This window comes from Mus caroli, unplaced genomic scaffold (assembly GCF_978045245.1).
Source record: "Mus caroli unplaced genomic scaffold, Mus_caroli_1 scaffold_2, whole genome shotgun sequence".
Taxonomy (NCBI): Eukaryota; Metazoa; Chordata; class Mammalia; order Rodentia; family Muridae; genus Mus; species Mus caroli.
The window spans coordinates 23812366-23833360 of NW_028227257.1; the positions used below are offsets into that span (position 1 = coordinate 23812366).

The 20995-nt window shown below is 48.8% G+C and overlaps 1 protein-coding gene across 1 annotated transcript in view; it reads right to left on the reverse strand.

The window, feature by feature from the left end:
- The window catches only part of Mmp24 (matrix metallopeptidase 24), a 42073-nt gene extending 23604 nt beyond the window's left edge, over positions 1-18469 (reverse strand). The window contains exons 1-2 of the mRNA XM_021186572.3: positions 18178-18469; positions 1028-1176 (exon numbers count right to left, since the gene is read on the reverse strand). Coding sequence (XP_021042231.1) covers positions 1028-1176; positions 18178-18342 — 314 coding nt within the window. The 5' untranslated portion in view covers positions 18343-18469. The remainder of the gene's footprint in view (positions 1-1027; positions 1177-18177) is intronic.
- Between the last annotated feature and the right edge of the window lie 2526 nt (positions 18470-20995).

The following is a 20995-nucleotide window of genomic DNA, read 5'->3' on the forward strand; positions in this document are numbered from 1 at the left end:
TTCTGGGGCCCTAAGGAACACCTTTACCCAGTGAGCCACGTCACTGGTCTAGCTTTCTCCCCATGAAAAACAAGTTAAAAACACCTTCCCTTTCTGGCTACCACCAATCTTTTCCTCTTCTATTTGTTCTCAGGCTTCTCAAAGGTCTTCTCAAAAGCGCCACGTTTGGGCTCGTGTCTCCTCCCCTCATTGCCCCTGACTTTCTTTTCACCATTCCCGGGAGCTTTTATGCAACCTCTTGATTCCTAAACTCAGCAAAGCCTTTCGGGCACCTTTCTCTTTGACTACTCTACAGCTAACTCTGCTGGCCACGCCCCCTCCACTGCTGTGACGCCACTTCCCCTAGTGATTCCCCCCTCCCCCTCCCCTTCACCCCCCCCTCACCCCCCACCCCCGGTCCCTCTGACCACAGCTTCTAGGCTGGCTTTGTGAACCTCTTCAGTCCCTCCTCGGTGCTCTAAGTGATGAGGACCATTCTCGCGGTTGGATTTCTGTTACTGCCTTCTTGGCATCTCCCTCGGGTTCGTGTGTTTCCGAGCCCTAGGATGGCGTGGCCAGATGACTGTGTTTGTCATAAAACAGCTGAGTAGGAGGCTAGGGCTAAGCACGGTGCCCGCACTGCAGGCACTCAGCAGGTGTTCGGTAAATGGGAAAAGCAGAACAAGAACTGCCAGCCTGTGATCGCCCCACAGTTCTCTGGATCAAGTTAGACGTGCACACCCCAGAGGGCGACTTACAGAGCCTATTGGAACTAGGAATTGTAACCCACTCCCTCGTTGCACTGACAAGAAAACTGAGGCCTAGCTAAGCGATTTGTCTCCTGTCACACAGCTTAAAGTTAAAATGGGGGGTGGGGTGGGGACAGGTAGATGACCCAGAAACAGATCTGTGAAAGGGCAGTCTTTGGTATTCTCTCCCAAGAAGGCAGTGCAGACGTTTAAGGACGTAGGATGGGCATGGTACCACCATGACAAATGTGAATAGAGCCCAGAAGGTTCAAAGGCATAATGCCCTATGCAAATCTTACTCGATTGTTGTCTGATCCAACACACCGGTGACTGGGATCCCGTAAAACTGCTGCATAGTGGATACCGCAGACTGCAAGGCCTTCCCAGAATGCAACGCAGATGCCCGAGACTCATAGGGAAGCAGATAGCCATATGATTTTAACCAGTTCTGAAAGACATGCGAAAGAAAACGATGCGTTATACTGGAGAAGTTCCGTTTTCTGTGGCAGAGACTTGCCCTTAAAACTAGAAACCACTTTACCAGAGGCCTTGTGGACCCACATTCTGATTTCTTCCTCCTTCATTCCACCCGGCAGATATGGTCAAGCGAACATCCAGAAAATCTAGCTCTGATTGGCTCCCTCCCCAGCTGTCAACCGAAAGCAAGCTATGCCTAAAGTCAATCTGATGTAGCATCACACTGCGCCATAGCTGTTGGCAGGAGAATATATATATAGTCTTCATTGCTAACCACCCAACACACAAAGCAATCCATTACAAACAATTATAAATAAGCAAAGCAACATAGTCCTTATATATAGATAAATAATAAATGCATAGAAAAAACTATTATGTAAGAGAATTTCTTGCCTTTCAGAAATACACATTGAAGGCTTACATAAGAATGTGTGGTATCTGCAACTGGTGCCTAATGGGTTCTGAAATAAACGCGTAAATATATTTTGAGAGAGAGAAAAAGATAGCCAGATGAATTGAATGCAGTGAAATGCTAACAATTGAGATGCAGGCGAAGGGTTGTTAGGTCTTTGTTCTGGTCCTGCCAACTTCCTGAAGGTCTGAGTTGATGTCAGCAGTGCATGTGTGCGTGCGTGTGTGTGCGCGTGGCGCACATATGTGTGTGTGCCTGTTTGCGTGTATGTGTGCCCACATGTGTGCACTAGGGATTGAACTCAGGGCTTTTTGTAGGCTAATATACACTCTACTACTCAACTACAGCCTCAGCCCCCTCCAAAATTAAACCACAACAATCAAAACCAACCTAATTGAATATCTTTTGGGGTAGAATACCATGGAGGCCTTCTTTTGTGCTTTTCTGTTTTCCAAGTTTTTCTGTTTTCCAAATTTTTCTTCCTCAAAGAATCATTTTCTTAAAAGACAACAAAAAACAAAACCAAACCAAAACAAAACAAAAAAACCAAAAGGGGGGATGGCAGAGGAGGCAGAGGATGTGACTCAGTGGCTGAGCTCTTGACTAGGAAGCACAAGGGCCCTGAGTTCAATCTCAAGCACTACAAAGAAGAGAGAGACACACAGAGAGAGACAGACAGACAGACAGAGACAGAGACTATAAAAAGAGCAAGAGACTAAAAGAAGTCTGGGGGAAGGTCAAATGTGCAGAGAAACCAGAGCATAGTAAGGAACAAGAGCTGACCGCATCCCCAGAAGGTAAGAGGGAATGGAAACCAGAAGAAACGAGAGCACCGAGTCCCACACCATCTCCCAGGAAATGAGCAACACAGCCCCATTCTCAGTGAGTTGGGAGCCTCCCCAGATGCCAGGCTTGCTGCCTGTTCTCTGCCTGTCCCAGAGGGTCATCCTGAATGCTGATGAGTGACAGCGGAGAAGACACCTTGGGAAACAGGATTGTCCCGTTCTCACGGGCACCTTCTCATGTGCACCGGGCTGGCTCTGGGTTTGCTACATAGGCAAGGATGACTTCGAACTTTCTGATCCTCCTGCCTCCAAGGCATGTTGGGATTATTGGTGTCTGCTGCCGTGCCCAGTTTTCTGGGGCTCTGGGGATCAAACCCAAGGCTTCCTGCATGCTGGCAAGCACTGGACCATCTGAGCTACATCCTTAGCCCAAGAGCTTTTGGGTTTTGTTTCTAGCCAAACAACTCTGTTGTGAATGTCCTTATTGTAAGCCAGATGAGACCACTTCTAGAAGGCAGCTGCCAGAAACTGTAAGTGACTCTTACCTTTCACAAAAGGTGACTATAACATCTTCACGGCCTTGTGATAAAACTGATTAAAAGCCAAATTGCCAGGATAATAGTCTTGTGACATCCGCAAAAGAGCGACAGCCTTACTCCCCTCATCTCCGGCGTCTAAAACATGTTTTCCCTCCAGAGTGATGCTGCAGAGCATCACACTCACAGTCCCTCAACACCGATTCTCTTACATCTCTGCATGTACATTTCTCTTTGCCTAGCATTCTTAGTTTGGCAAAAGCTTTTCATATTTTAATGTTCAATTCATAAGTTACTACCCCTGGAAGACTTCCCAGGCTAAGTGATTTTCCTCTCTCCTCGGTACTCTCTAACCCCCTATTATAGATCGTATAGATCTTATAATATTGGGTTTCAATCATCACACACCACTATCCACCAGAGTCTAAGCTCCCTGTTGGAAGGCTCTCTCCATCTCTATATATCCAGTGCCTGGGACAGAGTTCACATACTTTAATTGTTCATCATATCACTCAACAAACATTATCAAAACTTTACCACATGCCAGGCTCTGTGCAAGGCTCTGGAACTCACAAACTGGTAGGTTAACCTGTGGTGAAAACTTCGCATTACAGAGCAAGTATGGAGAGGGGTCTATGGGAGAAAAGGGGGATGTCTGGTCATGGAGGTGGAGGGAAGAGGAGAAAGGGGAGGTCATAGAAGATATCCAGGTGGAAATGAGATTTGAACTATCCAGCAGGTATGGGTGGTATATTCTGAGAAATAAGTAAAAGTGGCTAGAGCTTTGGGTGAGGGGAAGGGATGAGGTTGGGAGGAGGGAGGACGGTAAGGTTAGGAGGAGGGAGGGAAAGGAAAGAGGAGGCAAGCAGTGGTCTAGTCTCAAAGCAGTTATGTTACAAAGAATCTCTTGGGACTTGACCTTTGGCCTAGGACCAGCCACAAACTGAAATACTGACAGGTGGGAATGGCTGGGAGTAGATGAGTCACCCACCCACTCACCTGCTCTAAAGTCTGTTCCCAGGTTGAGTCCTGTCACCAAAGCATTAAGACCCTGTTCTGTATCTCTCTGCTAAGGAGCATGAACCAGAGACTAGTAAACTCCTGCATCCTCTGTTTACCCAGCCTCTGACACTCACCAGCTCCTCTGACTTCTCTAGGAAGAAGTCTCTGATAACATCAACACACACCACCACCCACTCTGCCCTTTCATACTTCCAAGCTTGTCCCGATAGCTACAAACCCCATTCTCTTGATACGTGGTAGCAAACTCCTATTCATCCTTCAAAGTCTACCTCAAATATCCCCATTTTCATTAAACTTTTCTTAGAAACCCTTGGTAGAGCTAGGCAGCCCTCTTTATTCCTGAAGTCATTTGCGCACACTGATAAATGTAGTTACTACAATGCCCACACCCATTCACTGACCGGATCTGTTTTCTCCATCTACATTGAGTTCCTGGGGAACAAAGGCTGTCTTTTTTTTTTTTTTTTTAAACCTGCCACAGTATTTAGCACAGTGTCTGATTCAGTAGTCAGTAAGTTCACGAACAAGTGAATGAGTGAGCAGTTGGTCTGGGAAGCACTGTCTGAGTGCAAGGCTTAATAAGGAATGGACAAGAAGACACCCAGGGTCAATCTTGGTATCTGATAAAGGTAGAAAAAATATTTTCTGAAATTTATCAGCTGTGCTTTGGTTTTCCCTGTTTGAAGAGGCAGTGGGGTCCATTGTCCTATCTAAAGAAAAGAACAAAGATAAAGCCCACTAAAAGAAGCAAGCCTCCTTCCGTTTTAAATGGAATGGCTTACCTTCCATCTTTTTATACCCTGACCCATTAATCAATCACCAGCCATGGCAGACGTCTAACCTTGACAGCAGTTAACTAACTCTAAGATGTCTGCCACCTTCTAAGTGCCAAAAGAGGTGTAAAACCCAGAGGAAAGTGAGAAGAATTGCAGGTACAGCCGACCAAAATAGCTGGGCTGAACCAAAGATGTGGAGATCATAGACAGAGCAGTGTGATTGGTCTGCTGGCCGCAGGGCGGGATTTCAGTCCTGAAGGAGCCAGAGCTGGGTGATGATCTCAGGAAGAGAAGATCAGAGGATATGGAGAGGGAAATGTGGTCCTTAGAGAGAAGGGAGACACAGACAGCAGAGGCGGTTGTGAGATTGATTAAACAAAGCGATGGGGGTGGGAAGAGAAGATAACTGGGAGAGCACACTTGAAAAACCAAGACAGGCTGGGGAGGAGTGAGAAGCTGGATCAGTTACAACAGATGGTCCCCGGGCCATGCGAGAGCATCGCATCTATTCAGATGGTCCAGATGACAGAAGGAGTTGGAGGATGGTCAGGTGTCTGGTTAGGAGCCAAGTGCCTGCTGGCATCCTCAGAAGGATTGGTGGTGGGGTCTATCAAGAAGGACCAGATAGTAAGGTGTCTGATTTGGGGATCTGGGTTAGAATGAGGAGGAGAGACTCAAAGATGTAATCACAGCGTCTGGGGTCTGGAGAGGTAGGGCAAGCTCAGTCAGTACAGCCCAAGCAGGGGGACCAGAGTTAGATTCTGAGAAACCGAATGCAAATGCTGGCTGTAGTGATGTATGTTTCTAATCCCTGTACTGGCGAGGCAGACACAGGCAGGGCTCCAGGGCTCTGTGACCAACCAGCCTAGCCTAACTCCAGGCTAGTGAGAAACCCTGTCTCAAAGCACAAGGTACATCGCTCCTGAAGTAGGACACTCTCAGTTGATCTCTGACCTCTGTGTGCGTACATACACATACATGGACATATTCATGCATGAGTATGCATGTACATACATGTGTACCTACACACACACAAACAATTATAACAACAACAACAACAACACAGAGATACACAGTTTTGGCAATTAAATCCATAGCCTAGGTGCTCATGTGAGCATCAGGGACAAAGCACAGGCTCCAATATTACAAGAGTTTCAAGTCCCATCCCAGCAAAAATCCTGGTATCTATTAAAGGTAGAAAAAATATTTTCTGAAATTTATCAGCTGTGCTTTGGTTTTCCCTGCTTGATGAGGTAATGGGGTCCATTGTCCTATCTAAAGAAAAAAAAATAAAAGTGGAACTCCCCAAAGGAAAGCAAGTAAACCAGGGACCCTCCTGCAAGGACACACGAGGGACATTCAGGTGAAGGAGAAGGGTCTCACGGAGAATGTGACTTCATGAAGGAAGGAGAGCTGTTTGTTGGTACAGAGGGCAGAATGAGATGAGAGATTGCGGGACACAGATCTTGACTCGAGCTGAAACAACGTTTTGGCAGTCAGAGATGACCTAATTACAGTAATGATCATAGATGTCATTATCAGAGTGCCTACTATGCTCTTGGCACTGTGCTCAGCACTCAGTAGGTTGCACTCCACAGGGAGGAAGAGGGTGATCCCCAGCTGCAGATGAGAAAACTGAGATTTAGACAGAGTAAGTGGTTACCCAGGGTCACCAAGCTCATAGGTGGCAGGATTTAGGCTTTCCTTGTGGTCTGGCAGCTTTTCCCCTCCCGGGACTCCTAAGTTCTCAGATCACTGTTCATTGTGTTGTGGCTCCTGTGCTCCTAGTCTTCAGTGAACCTGACACAAGCTAGAGTCATTCTCCAAGAGGGAACTTCAATTAAGGAAGTGCCTGCATCGGGGCGAGGGTTATTAGCCTGCAGGGAAGTCTGCAGGGTTACCTTCTTGACTACTGGTTGATGTGGGAAGGCCACCACATTGGAGGTGGTGCCACCCCTGGGTAGGTCAGGAGTGGGATAAGAAAGAGGGCTGAGCAATGGGGGGAGGTAGGGAGCAATCCAGTCAATGGTATCCTCTGTGGCTTCTGTTTCAGTTCTTAGCTCCAGGTCTCTGGACCCGGCCTCCCTTCTTAATGGATAATGATCAGTGTGTAACTTTTCCTCCTTAGGTTGCTTTTGGTCAGTGTTTATCACAGCAGCAGAAACTCCACCTAAGACTGTGGTCTCCCCCCACCTGCTTGAACCTGCTTGCTCAAGGGTGGAGCCTCCTGCTCATTCGTCCTGCCACGCCTACTGCTGAACCCTGTCGCTTTGCTGCTTGGAGGAGGCACACACGTGTTTGTCCTGCTACTGGACCCTGAGTTACTTGGCGGGAAATCGGGTTCCCTCCCCCTTCCTTTATAACTGAGTGTCTGGAAATAGTAAAATTGAGCTTTGATCAGAATCTTGTCTTAGCTTCATTCCCTTCTCTCGCCGCCTAGCCCCTCTTCTCTTCCAGGTTTCCAAAATGCCTTTCCAGGCTAGAACCCAGGCTGTGATCTGCTGGCCGGACACAACATAAGACAATGTCTATGTCAGAATATGGAACCCTTACTTGATCAGGTCTTCAGACTGGAGGCCTCATATGACCCATCCATGATTCCTTGCTCATCCTTACTCCTCATACCCGGTTTTACCAACAAGTATTAGTACTGCCTCCCAAACATCAAATCCACCTGTTTCTTTCTTTTATTATTATTATTTTACATATATGAGTACACTGTCGCTCTCTCAGATACACCAGAAGAAGGCATTGGATCCCATTACAGATGGTTGTGAGCCACCATGTGATTGTTGGGAATTGAACTCAGGACCTCTGGAAGAGCAGTCGGTGCTTTTTTTTTTTTTTTTTTCCGAGACAGGGTTTCTCTGTGTAGCCTTGGCTGTCCTGGAACTCACTTTGTAGACCAGGCTGGCCTCGAACTCAGAAATCTGCCTGCCTCTGCCTCCCGAGTGCTGGGATTAAAGGCGTGTGCCACCACGCCCTGCTCAGTCGGTGCTCTTAACCCCTGAGCCATCTCTCTGGCTCAAATCCACTTGCTTCTGTCCATTCATCCAGTATTTGTTTATAACCTTGTAACATTTTAAATATTTGCTTCAGGTGTGTGTCTGTGTGTGCCTGAGTGTGTATGAATGTGCACCATACATATGCAGGATCCCACAGAGATCAGAAGGAGTATTGCACCCCACTGAACTGGAGTTACAGGTGAGCCACCATGAGGATGCTGGAAACTGAACCTGGGGCCTCTGCAAGATCTGCTGAGCCATCAGTCCAGCCCCATTGATATTTATTGAGCAACGTACTAAGAACTGGGTTCTGTAGAGATGTAACAGGACAAAAGACTCCTGCTACTTGCTACTTGTCATCTAGGGGGAGAATCAATAGCAATAAATATAGTGAAGAGTAATGCAAGCCATGGAGACGGAGGATTCTGGGACGGCTATTTAATAGAATGTGGCCACAGAAGGTCCCGGACATTTGAGTAAGAGACCTTAAAGTAGAGGGAACCGGCCATGTAAATTCATGAGAATTGATGCAGACTCAGGATTGGCCCAGGGGCAGAGCATGTCCCTAGCATACAAGAGACTCGAGATCTTAGGAAGCCTTCTCCAGAGAGTCACGCTAATTCTCTTTACACCAGTGGGACTGGATAGGGTCCCATCTGAAGACATCATTTGGGACCTACATCCTGCCATATAATGAATATCACCTAACCTAGTTGGGTGCCTTCGGGCAAATGACTTAACTTCTTCCTGCATCATGTTCCTCATCTGGTGACAAAGCATGATAAAAGAATCGTGAAGGGGCCTCAGTGACATGAAGAATCAGAGAAGAATGGTCTTTGAAAATGTTCACATCCACATTCCCAAAGCCTGTGAATGCCATGGAGCAAGAGAGACTGTCCTGATGGGATTAAGGATCTTCCAATAATCTAATAGCTAGATTATTTTAATTAACTAAATTTGTGGCAATTTGTTGTAGCAGCAACAGAAAATTAATACATGAACATAAAGCTTTAATTCTGATACATAGTGTCACCAGGTCCTTGTGCCTACACTCTGCAATACAGTGACTACATCCTTGGCCACCATTGCTGTTTCAATCTCTCTGGTGACCTCTCCATGATCTGCTTGATCACTGGGCAGTTCCCCTGAATTCCCGTCCCACTAAAAGCTTTCTCCTCCAGCCTTGTAACTGAGGACCTTTGCTGCTCCTCCCACCCCCGTGTTAGAACTACTTTTAAAAACTTCCTTCTGGATACACAAGCATCCAAGGATCCAGGAAATGCACAGCACGGGAATACTTAAAAGACCCTGTAATTTCACATGCATGTTTTGCAGAAGAGAAAACTGAAAATGCAAGGAGGAGAAATCACTTATTTAAAACTGCAGAGCAAGTTAGCAAGGGAGTCAGAAATGGGGTCCAGGGTCTTGCCTCCCGGGAGGGTTCCTTTTGTCCTGCCACATTCCCACTCTAGTTCTACGTTGCTTCCAAACGCTGTTTCTGTCTCTTCTCTCCCTCTTCCCCCTCCCTCTCTCTCTCCTTCCTCTTCAGCTCCAGCCAGTCTAAAAAGGGCCCTCAGGATCGCCCACAACACCCAGCTGAGCTTCTTGACAAACACCTTAATGGTACAGCGTTGTCTGTTGGCTGCCATCGGCTCTTGAGTGGGTGGTAAGTGCACTACTGGGAATTCCCAGGAGCTCTACACAATGTCCTTGGCCCACTCCCAAGAGGCCACCACAAGCCAGACAATCACCAGGCTTGAGGACGTGGTCCATTTGGGGTTTTGGGTCAGCACCGGGATGTCCCTTTTCTAATTCTGGGAAGGCCTCTGACCAAGGCCAGGAGAGTGGCCACATCCCCACTCACTCTAAGGAGGGAGGAGGCCTGGTCTTCCCATTGCCCTCCTGGTTCCTTACTGATGAGTTAAGGGACAAGGAGAGAGGAGACAAAGAGCAGCAGTTAAGTCTGTTTCTTTAATGGGAAAATGGCTGAGCTCAATAACCTCTACCTAGTTTGTAAGTTTTCTTTATTTGAGTTCAGGGGGCGTTGAGTGTGGAGTCCATCCTCTGGTTCCTCAATGCCAGTTGTAAAGTCTAAGCCCAGATATCAACAAGCTTCAAGCCCCTTCTTATCACCCTTTCCCAAACTCCCCATCCTCTCTCTCTATCGAGCCTGAACACATCCTCTCTATGTTGCCTGAACACACCTTGCAGTCCATGCCTCGTTTTCACGATAGAATACCACATTTATTTGCATCCTGGCCTTGTCCTGCTGAACTATTGGATATCCTTCAAAATGTGCCTTTCATCCCACCCCATAGGTCCCAGGTTTAGTGGATGTCCTTGGTTCTCCTCGTGGTACCATGACATCCCTGACGGAGAGTCTGTCTCACGCTACAGCATCGGCAAGGCTTTACATGACTGCAGCCCTCGCTGAACTCTTGCTGTGAGCCCACAGCCTGGTGTGGGAGAGAGATGCGGAAGTATTAAACATTCCAACTGTGATATGTGAAAGACCAGGACAAGGTGCTGTGTGCGCATGTCAGAGATATTCAGCTGTGACGTCAGGGAAGTCCCCGCCTCCGACTATATAACATCTCAGCTGCGCCCTGTGATGAGGCCAGGCGAAAACTAAAAAACTGATCATTTCAGGAAAAAAGATGGTCCCATTCAATCTCTTAAAGGGAAGGTGTTTGTAGACTAGAGAAGCAGAGAGTGGGCCAAGGTGGTCGGAGTCTAGCAACCAATGAAAAAAGTGGCTTGAAAAACAGAAGTCTGAGACTGGGAAGCGCTCAGCGAAGGTCTCCGGGGTGACACATGGCCGACTGGTGGCTGCTGGGTCCAAGCGGCTCACCATAGTGTTCTTTCTACTTTTGTGCATATTTGAAAGTTTTCCATAATAAAAAATTGGTAGCAGTTGTGGCTGGAAAGATGGTTAAGAGCACTAGCTACTCTTTTTAGAGGACCCAGATTTAGTTTCCAGCATCCACAAGACAGCTCACAGAGGTCTGTAACTCCAGTCTCAGGGAAGATAGTTCCCTCTTCTGGATTTTGAGGACACTGCATACCTGAAGTACAAAGGCATCCATGCAGCGAAATGCCCATACATAAAAATAAACATAAATAAGTCCTTTTTAAAAATTAGTAGTAGTTTAGTAATATTGAGTTAGTCTTTGTCCTAAAAGCCATTTAAGCCAGAGGAGCGTGGGAACAAGACGGTCTAATTGGAATGCTCGGCAGTGGCATGTTTACTGTCTCTATAGCTACCGCTCACACCACGCTGTAAGCCCATGGGTAACTGGGTCAACAGGGACAACAGTGCGTACAGCCGTGCTCATGGGTAACAGGACATGGGCTATAATCTGTGCTGTGTCAGTTTTACTTTTTAACTTTTATTTTACATTTTTATTTATTCATTCTTATTATTTCTCCCATCTCCCTGTCTCTGTTTCTGTCTGTCTATCTCTGTGTCTATGTATATGTGCATATGTGTAAGCATATATACCATGGCACTGGAGTGGAAGTCACAAGACAACTTTGTGACATTCTCCCTTTTGACCTTTATGTAAATTATGAGGATCAAACTCATGCCACCAGCTGTGCGTCATCAGACAGCACAGACCTTTACCCAGTGAACCATCTTGCCAGCCTTTTGTGTGCATGTATGTGGTGTGTGTGAGAGAGGGGGAAGGGAGAGGAGAGAGGGGGAGGGAAAAAGAGAGCGAGAGAGACAGTTTCCTGTAGTCTAGGCTGGCCTCAAACTACATGAATATGACCTAGAACTTCTTGGTCTTCCTGCCTCCACCTTCCAAGTCCCGGGATTACAGGCGTGTATCACCACAGCTGGTCTATACAGTGCTGGGTACGAATCCTAGGGCTCCCTGCACACTTCACAAGCAAGCACTCTACCAAGTGTGACAATTAGGGAATGTGATTTGACTTTATACACAGATCATATAAGATCATATATATGTATGTATATATATATATTTTTTCTTTTTTAAGAAGCGGTCCCCACTATGTAACTCTGGCTAGTCTGGAACTTGCTATGCAGAGACCCACCTGCCTCTGCCTACCAAGTGGTGGGGTTTAAAGGTGTGTGTCACTATATACAGCGAGAGCCACACACATTTATTTTTAAAACATCTTTCTGACTCCTTCATAGAGGATTAGGTAAGTAGTTGCTCAGGCGGGAAGTTTCTGGAGTGAAATGAGAGACGAGGAAGTTTAGCCTGAGACAGATGTGTAAGGCAGTGAGGAGAGCAGCCAAGTGCTCAGCTCAGGGACTGGCTGGGCTGGGTTACTGTTCTCAGGCTGGTGGGGAGATAAAAAAGTGAAGGAGACACTTAAATGTCTGTGGGACAGACCTGGGTTTAAAAAGTACTCATTGTTAGTAAAAGTTGTGTAACAATGTCTGTTTTTCTATGCTTTGTTAGAGCTACATACATAACCTTTTGTAAAATGTTATCTATGTACTTATGGGCATACAGATATCCAAACCATATACATACATATTTAGTACCCACATGACTTTGCTATTGCCATGCATACTACTAAAGTGTAGATCAAAGTTGACTTTCAAAACAAATGCATGCTGTAAAACGTATCAAAACTTGAGAGAAATGAAGTCCAGAGAATGCAAATGATTGGGTTCTCAAAGCTCTGTGCAGGGGCTGCAGTGTAGCTCAGGGTACGGCGCTAATATGAACGAGCATGAGGCCCTGGTCAAGAGCTCTAATGCTACTGCAAAATAAACAAATGAAAACAGCAGACTCCTCAGTGAGGGTGGGGGCAGGACCAGAGGTCATATCTGAAGAGAGCTTAGAACACCCTGAGCCATCACCACCACTCAAAGCAGCTTGGGGGCGAGTGCAACGGGATCCCTCAGCCTCATCACGGTGAACTGAACAGGCTACGTCTCTGCTCAGATACCTTCTATGAGGCCCCTTAAACTCTGGACCACAGCCGATCTTACAGTTCACTCACAGCTTCCCTTTCCAGCCCCTTCTCCCTCCATTTCCCTCTGGAAACAATAAAGTAACTTGATGCCTCTGATAGATCCAACTATCTGGTATTTCCTAAACACACCACGGACCTAGGAGGAGCTATGGTTCCCAGTTTCTCCTACCTGGAGTGCTGACCCTCCATTCTCCACCGTTTTCCTCAATCTGAGATTCATCTCAATGCCATGCCTGGGCTGGTAGTCCTGGGTTCTATAAGAAAGCAGGCTGAACAAGCAATATAAAGTAGGCCATTAAAAACACCAAGCTATGGCCTCTGAATCAGCTCCTGCCTCCAGGTTCCAGCCCTGTCTGAGTTCCTGTCTTGACTTTCTCCAATGATGGACAATGATCTGGAAGTATAAGCCAAATAAACCCTCTCCTTCCCAACTTGCTTTTTGGCTACGGCGTTTCATCGCAGCAATAGAAACCCTAACTAAGCAACACATATTCTTTGTTTTTTTTTGTTTTGTTTTGTTTTGTTTTTTTGTTTTTTGTTTTTTGTCTTTTGGAGACAGGGTTTCTCTGTGTAGCCCTGGCTGTCCTAGAACTCACTCTGTAGACCAGGCTGGCCTTGAACTCAGAAATTCGCCTGCCTCTGCCTTCCAAGTGCTGGGATTCAAGGCGTGCGCCACCACACCTGGCCCAACATGTATTCTTTAAGAGAACTCCTGAATACTTGGACACAGGCGTGAAGATTAGATGCATGTATCCTGTTAGGAGTCAGACACTGAGGGGGACGGTGATTTCAGCCTGTTTCCTCATTTGGGAGTTCACAGGATTCCATATTATCTGCAAGGCTAACCAATTCCTAACACAAGTCTTTTGATACAATTAGGGTTTACGTCCAGCAGTACATTTTGCTCGTCTTTAAACTATCACCTTTCAAGGTCTGGCGTGGGACATTCGTGAAAGTGGAAAACATTGGTTTCAGTAATGCAGAGTCAAGGCAGTTTTGGGCAGAGAGGAGTGCACGGAGCACAGGGACCGAGATCCAGAGTCACCTTAGTGTTAGCTGTGGGTGGGTCCCTGGAGTAGCTGATGAGGAAGCTCCATCATCTCTCTGAGCCCCTGTTTAGTCATCCATAAAGTGGGCACAGCTTCCTTGAGTCCATTATGAGGCAGTGGTCAGGATCTCACATACACCACAGTGCCTGGAACATTCAAAGCTCCTTACACAACCAGAGGCTGTTAGGAAACTCCACAGTAACACAGGAAGGCATCAGGACAGGCTTAGCTCATGTAGCAGGGAGAACTTCTGATGGGCTCTTTACCCCCAGACAAGAGTGGGATGTACCAGAGGCTACAAGGATACTGAACACACTGGGGCTGCAGGAATTTGTCACTGTGTCTTAAGAGGCCTGTCTCAGCCTCAGGTGGCTCATCACCTCCTTGACTGCAGGTGCAAGCCAGAGAGTGTTCTCTATCTGCTCAGAGCGCATCCCTCAAAACTGGACTCATGGGCAGGACTCCATCACACCCCAAGTCTCAGAGTCAGACTCTGTCACTCATGTGGCCTGAGCTCACTGGCTTAGTTAGCTTTGTCTACTCTGATTTTCCTCAAAATCAAATTGCACCGAGGAATGTCAAAACCTTAGATGGGGATCCTCCCTAGCGAGTACTAAGAGAAAGGGATGCTTTAGATAAACCAAAGGCAAGAAGCCAACCGGAGACTTGGCAGCACCCCTCCTCCACCCCACACAAAAATACAAAAGAAGCGCTCAGGAGAGCAAAAGCAAAAACCCACTGAATCCAAAAGAATTTTTTTTTGTCTTGGTAATGAAAGACAAGAGATAGAAAATCAAAAGCCAAAGAGAGTAAAGAAAAACACTTTCAATTTAGAAGTCAGGAGGCCAGGGACAAGTTCTGGTTTGAATCATTGGCAATCAAGGTTTATGCCCTCGGACACCTCATTTAAGGCAATTGAAGAAGTAACTGTGAAGTGCTGCTGTGTGTTTACTTGGCGATTGCTATGGTGATGGCTGCCTCTCAATCCCTCTTCCCTGCCTGTCACTGCTGTTTGGATGACATCCAATGATAGAACTCAAAGGTGAACTGTGAAGCGCCTGCTTATAACGGGAAGGGTGAGCCCCGGATCCGGGAAAGGGAGCCCAGGCAATCAATGCATCCCTCTAGGGAGGTGTGTGTGTGTGTGTGTGTGTGTGTGTGTGTGGTGTAACCTGTGTGTGTGCCTGTGAGTGTGTGTGTTTGGTACCTATGTGTGTGTGTGGTACCTGTGTGTGTGCCTGTGAGTATGTGTGTGTGGTATCTGTATCTATGTGTGTGTGTGTGTGTGTGTGTGTGTGTGAGAGAGAGAGAGAGAGAGAGAGAGAGAGAGAGAGAGAGAGAGTCCCTGAGGTTCAACAATTAGGATAGACTGGTTAGCCATCAAGCCCCAGGGACATGGGGGCTTGTTTCTTCCCCACCCTGCATGGGGGGAGGGGACAAATGGGTGCTACCCCAGGCTTTTTCCATGGGTGCTGGGGAGTGAACTCAGGTCTCATGCTTGCAAGCACTTTGCCAGCTAAGCCATCTCCCTGTTTCCTAAGACAGGTTTTAGAAGGGACCTTGAAGCCTATAAGCCTATGCATGCCTGTTTCAGATGAGCATAACCCTTGGTCATAAAGAACAGAAGGCTTACACAGATGAGTGTTCAGGCTTAGGGACTGTGTTAGATCTTGGTGGAGAAGAAACTTGCCCGAGATCCATAACGTTTTCCCTCCCTAAACAATGGGTGTTTCCAAAAATTTAATGGCACAATGGCTGGGGCTGCCTCTCAGTGTTCCCCTGAGAGGAGTAAGCAATGCTGGGAGACGGGAGGGGGTTTCCCAGAGAGAGGCAAGTGTGATCCAGAGCCCTAAGGAGAGGTTTCTGATGAATGGGCGGAGGCGCAGCAGTGAACAACACAGGACCATGCCCGGGGAACCCTGGCAGCCTGTCTTAGGGTAAATGAGAGGCATACTTGTCTGGAGTCGAGATGCATTATCTATGAACAGTGGGAGATACGGCCCGCTAATGGGGAGATAGGGAGGGGTCAGACTCCAGGGACCTCAAGCCAGAAAGAGGAGAAAGCAACATTATCTGTAGGCTGAAAAGCAATGGTAAGGTCCCAGCAGTCTCACCCATCAGTGTTCAGTAAGGGATAATTAGATGTAAATTACCTCAATAATTTCTAGGAGTTTTGGCTAGCATATTAGATATTTTAAATGGACTGGGATGGCCATGCTTCCACTAAGACCTGAGAATGCACTTAGGGATAGGGAAGAGCAGATGGGAACAGCCAGTCGTCCCTTCTCTGAACGGAAAAGGGTAAGGAGTCCAAGAGGCCCCTAGAGACCATGCCGGGACACGTCTGACTTAATTTTTTATAAGTGATCCAGTAAAAGTAGAGCAAAGAGAAAATTTCCAGGCTGCAGCTCATATTAAACCCTTTCAGGTAAGGAAATGCTATGCCAAATGGGGGGAGGGCTGGGAGAAGGGGGACGAAAAGACGTCAGTGGGACATCAATGTGGAGAAACGTAAGTCAGTGCAGATAACAGTACTCCACACACAAGGTGTTGTGTTCCAGGCTATCGGGTGTGACCTGTGAAAGGGATCAGGGTGCTCTGTGGATTGTTTCCCAAAGGCCGTGGCCAAACGAGCACTGCTCAGGAGATCTAAGGATGGGATGAATAGTAACAGGACAGGACCCGAGAAGAAAAGAAGGTATCCTTTCTCTACGAAAGAAAGAACTCCACATCTGGAGACAGAGGTTAGGTGACTGTTCTGGGAGGTGTCCCTTCATGATGGGAAAGCTTAGGCTGGGAATGGAGAAGGGTGGGAGAGGTGGGATAACAGAAGTCTGTAAGGTTGGTATGGACAAGAGCTGTGTAAATATAACCTTCCCTTCTAATCCTGACACATCTAAGCAAACTGTATTCTCCTAATGTGCAAAATACCACAGACATAAAAAGGTCTCCAAGTTGAGCTCATTCAGCTCCATCTTCAGAGATGGTGAGAGATCAAAGTCACAAAGCCGCCAGGGGTAAGGTCAGGTGAGAGCCCACACATACTAAACCCCAAGGCAGACCCTTCTGCCTCACCCTGCACACACTCAGGAAGTCTGGAAGAATCCTGCTTTTGCTAAGGTGAAAAGCCATGAACCACGTCACTTTGATAGAGCTAAAAGCACAAACTAGAGAAAGTTTTCATTGAAAGTCAGCTAATGATTATAAACCCTTAAGAGGCAGACTATTAGCTGGGCAAAGGATTCTTTCACACATCCTAAATTTTCTTTAAACATGCCATCTTTGGAGAGGCTGAGGAAAATCTGGAGCTTCCCTTCTAGAAAAACACACATTTTTCACATATAAACACAAATTAGCAGAAAATTTCAGAGAATTTATGATCCCTTGAGTCCCTTGCCCAGTTAAAAACTGCTGTTCTGGCAGATTCTTCTAAACAGCCTGTCTACTTAACAAACACACTTCTCTCGGGATAATTTAGGCAATCACCAATTTCCTCCAGCAACGTTTAACTGGTTCAACATTACTATTATTGTTTTTTTTTTTTTTTTTTAGAATTGCAGGCTTCTAGGCTGGGAGACAGCAACACAATTAGTACAACTGTCCCCGACCCCATACGACATATGTCCTGGCTTAAACACTAACAGACTAGAGTTAACCCACTAGCTCTGTGACCTTGAGCAATTTGCTTAAGCTCTCAGGGTCTCTATCCTCATCTGTAAAATGGGGACAGGTGCTACAACAAGCTCACAGGATACGCCCTGGGGTTAAATAAGCTAATTCCTATCAAACATAGCGCCAAGTCTGGCCCATAGTGCACGGTTGTTATTATGCATGTATCCATGCAGGCATTATGCATGCATCCATCCAATCCCCTCTTGGAGCTCCGACTTGCACATGCCAGTGATGAGCAGCTTCACCGCCTCCTGGGCTGACTGAGCACCTCCAATTGTTAAAAACTTCCTGCCTTGGGCCGAAATGTGCCTTCTTGTAATCCCCCACCCCCCACGGTCCGTTGGCCTCAGCTATGCCCGGTGGGGCCACGCTGATCTCGCCTATCCCGACGGCCCTTCAGCTACCGAGACCGCGATCCGGTCCTTCCTCGCCCTCTTCCCTCCCCCTTCTCCAGCTCCAACATCCTCGGCTTCTCCTCCAGCCCACAACACACTGGCTGCGCTTACTATTTACTCCGAGGCGTACGGTTTCCCTCACACACAGCCTTGCAGGCCACACGCCCCACCGTCACCGCGGCCACCTCGACCCTCCGCTCCGCCCCCGCCCGCCGCCTCTGTCCGCGGTGCTGAACGGAGCCCGGCCCGCGGGCCCCGCCCGGCCCTCGCGCTGACCCGGCGCCAGGGACCCCGAACCAGGCCCAGTCGGTGCCGCCCCCTGCCCAGCCCCGGCCCCGGCCTCGACCCCGCGCGCCTGCCCACCTGCCCAGCGAAGGGCGCGTCCGCCCCGGCCGGCTTCCCGGCCCCCGCCGCCGCCGCGAGGCAGCAGAGCGCGGGCAGCAGCGGCAGCAGCCGCCCCGGGGCCCGCCAGCCGCTCCAGCGCGAGGCCTGGCCCGGCGCAGCGCGGCCGCCCCGGCTCCTCGGCATCCCGGCGGCGGGGGCCCGGCCGCCCGGCTGCGATGGCGGCGGCGGCGGCGGCGGCGGCTCCGGCCGGGTCCTCCCGCTGCAGCCGCTGCGGAGCCGCCGAGTCACGGCGCCGCGGACGCGCGCCTGGCCCGCCTGCCTCCGCCGCCGCCGCCTCGGCCGCCGCGCGCCCCCGCCTCCGCGCGCCCCGCCCCGGCGAGGGGCGGCCGGGGGCGCGGGGGCAGCGCCCGAGCGGGACCTGCGGGAGGCGGCGGCGGCGGGGCTGCGGGAGGCGCTCGCTCCAGGCGCCGGGTGCAAAGAGGGCAACCCAGAGGGAGGGTGGAGAGGCCAGATAAATAATGCTGGCCCTCGGGCGGCTGGCCGGGCCCGGGGTCTGTAACCCCAGGCTAGCCCTGGGGGAGAAGGGCTGAGGCGTGACACTGGAGAAAAGGGGTCTGGGGAGACCGCCGGGGTTGGAAGAAAACGAGCTCAAAAATGCTTGACATCGGAGAAAGGGTTTCGGGGGGCTTAAGAGGGGTGGTGCTGAGAACCAAGAAGAGCAAACCTGGGCAGTGCTTCACTGGGGTCGGGAGACCCCTCTGGGAAGCTCGCTCCTTTACCCCTCAGAGGGAGAGGGATCACCCACCCCCTGAACGTCCCACATTTGTGGAACACCTTCTACGGAACACCAACAGTGCCCTGGGCTTCTGGGGCTACTAAAGTGAAAAGGGAGGCTCCTGGGCCAAGGTGTAGAGGGTTACACCTAGTGAGAAACCGTAAGCACCAAGACAAACAGGATACCAAGTATCAGAAAGGATTCCAGGGGTCCTGGCTCAGGGGGGCCAGAGGGAGGTATGTAGGAGACAGTGGGGCTCTACCAAGGCTCTGGAGGAAAGGCTGGAATTAAACAAGGGGGAGGGTCGGGGCAGTGTGTGTGTGTGGTGGTGTCTGTGGGTCCCTATGGGGTGACTACAGAGATCTACAGAGATAATGTGTACGTTGTAGTTGTTTGGTAGTTTGGAGGTGTGGAGCAGGCACACACACAGACCTGTGTGCAAGCACTGGCTCATCTCGGTTTTATAAAATGATGCCCTCACAGCTCCTGTGCACCGTCGTGCCTCGGAATTTAATAAGTGTTCCGTGTTAGTCCTCTCCCAAGGAAGAGAGCATGATGAGAACTTCAACAGCCTCCATAAAAGGACACACGGATCCCAACACCAGCTACTGTTTATTGAATGCCTACTACATCCCAGGCACCGGGCTAAGCCCGTCACTGAATTATTCCTCCCGAAGTCCTGTGAGAAGCTCCGTGAAAACAGGTTGTTATCGTAAACCACTTTAGGATAAAGAGGAGGCTCTGGATAAGTTTGCCAAACATACATGATTCATAAGAGTGCAGCTGGAGCGCTCTGGCCTCAAAGCACATCTTGTCTGCTAGGATGGTAAAGGATGGGGTGACAGTGTAGAAGGTGGACTATGGCATTTTCACAGACCTGGAGTCCTCCTGGTGAGGACTAGCCTGGGGGAGGTGGCAAGGAGCTAGGAGTTAGACCTCTGGAAACTGGGAGCTACTGCACGGTCTTAGAGATGGGTGGGCACAGGGATGAGTAGAGAAGAATAGATAAAGTGTGGCAGCCGCCGCCACCAAAAGAGCGGAGTAGGAAAAGAGCAAAGGGCCAAGGGCCCCATCTGGACACAGCCAAAGGAAGAGCCTAGCGAAGAGAGTGGAGTGGACAAAAGACTGAATGAAGCAGGGCTGGCTGGACTGGAGGGATGGCTCTGTGGATAAAGAGTTTTCCATACGAGCTTGAGTCCTGAGTTCAGATCCATCCTAAAAGTCAGTCGTGTGTCTGTGATCTGAGCACTGGCGGTGTGGGGAGACAGAGAAAGATCCCAGGGCCCCATAGGTCACCCAGTGAGCGTTACTGAGGGACCCTGTCTCAAAAGAGTATATGAATGAAATGGAGTCTGGGGGTGACCGGTTGATGTCGTCCTCTGACAGCCAAGGTACCCACATGAGCAAGTGCGGCTTCCCCCCAACCCCCACATACACACTACACACTGGCAGATAGCACTGACCAAATTGCAATCTGGGGAGGAGATGGAGATAAAACAAGTTTAGGTAAGTTATGGCCAAGATGAAACCAGCAAACGCTGAAGAAAGATAATGAATTGTCTGTTTGGGGAAGGTTGTGTGTGTGTGTGTGGGGTGCATTCCGAGAGACAATGAATGGAGCCGACGGAGCTTTCTCCTGTGTTTAAGACCAAACATCCAGGAACTGCTACTGATGATCCAGAACTAAGTGTTCTCCCATGATGGAGGGGTGGAGGGTGGAGGTGGCAGTGGGAAAATGACAAGAAGAGACAATAAGAGTAAATGGACCCAGGCTGGAGCGGTGGCCCAGTGGCCAAATGGTACCTGTGCTCCTGTGCTGTTCCTACAGGGGACCCATGTTTTGTTTCCAACATTTATAATGGGTGGCTCACAATTACCTATAATCTCAGCTCCAGGGCATCCAATTCCTCTGGCTTCTGTGGGTTCCTGCACTCTTGTGCACATACACACAGGGAGAGACAATTGACTTAAAATAGTGTAAGTCTTAAATAAGAAAAAAAAAAAAAGAGCAACTCAATACATGTCATGAATTCCTAAGATGGTCTTATGAACAAGAAGGAA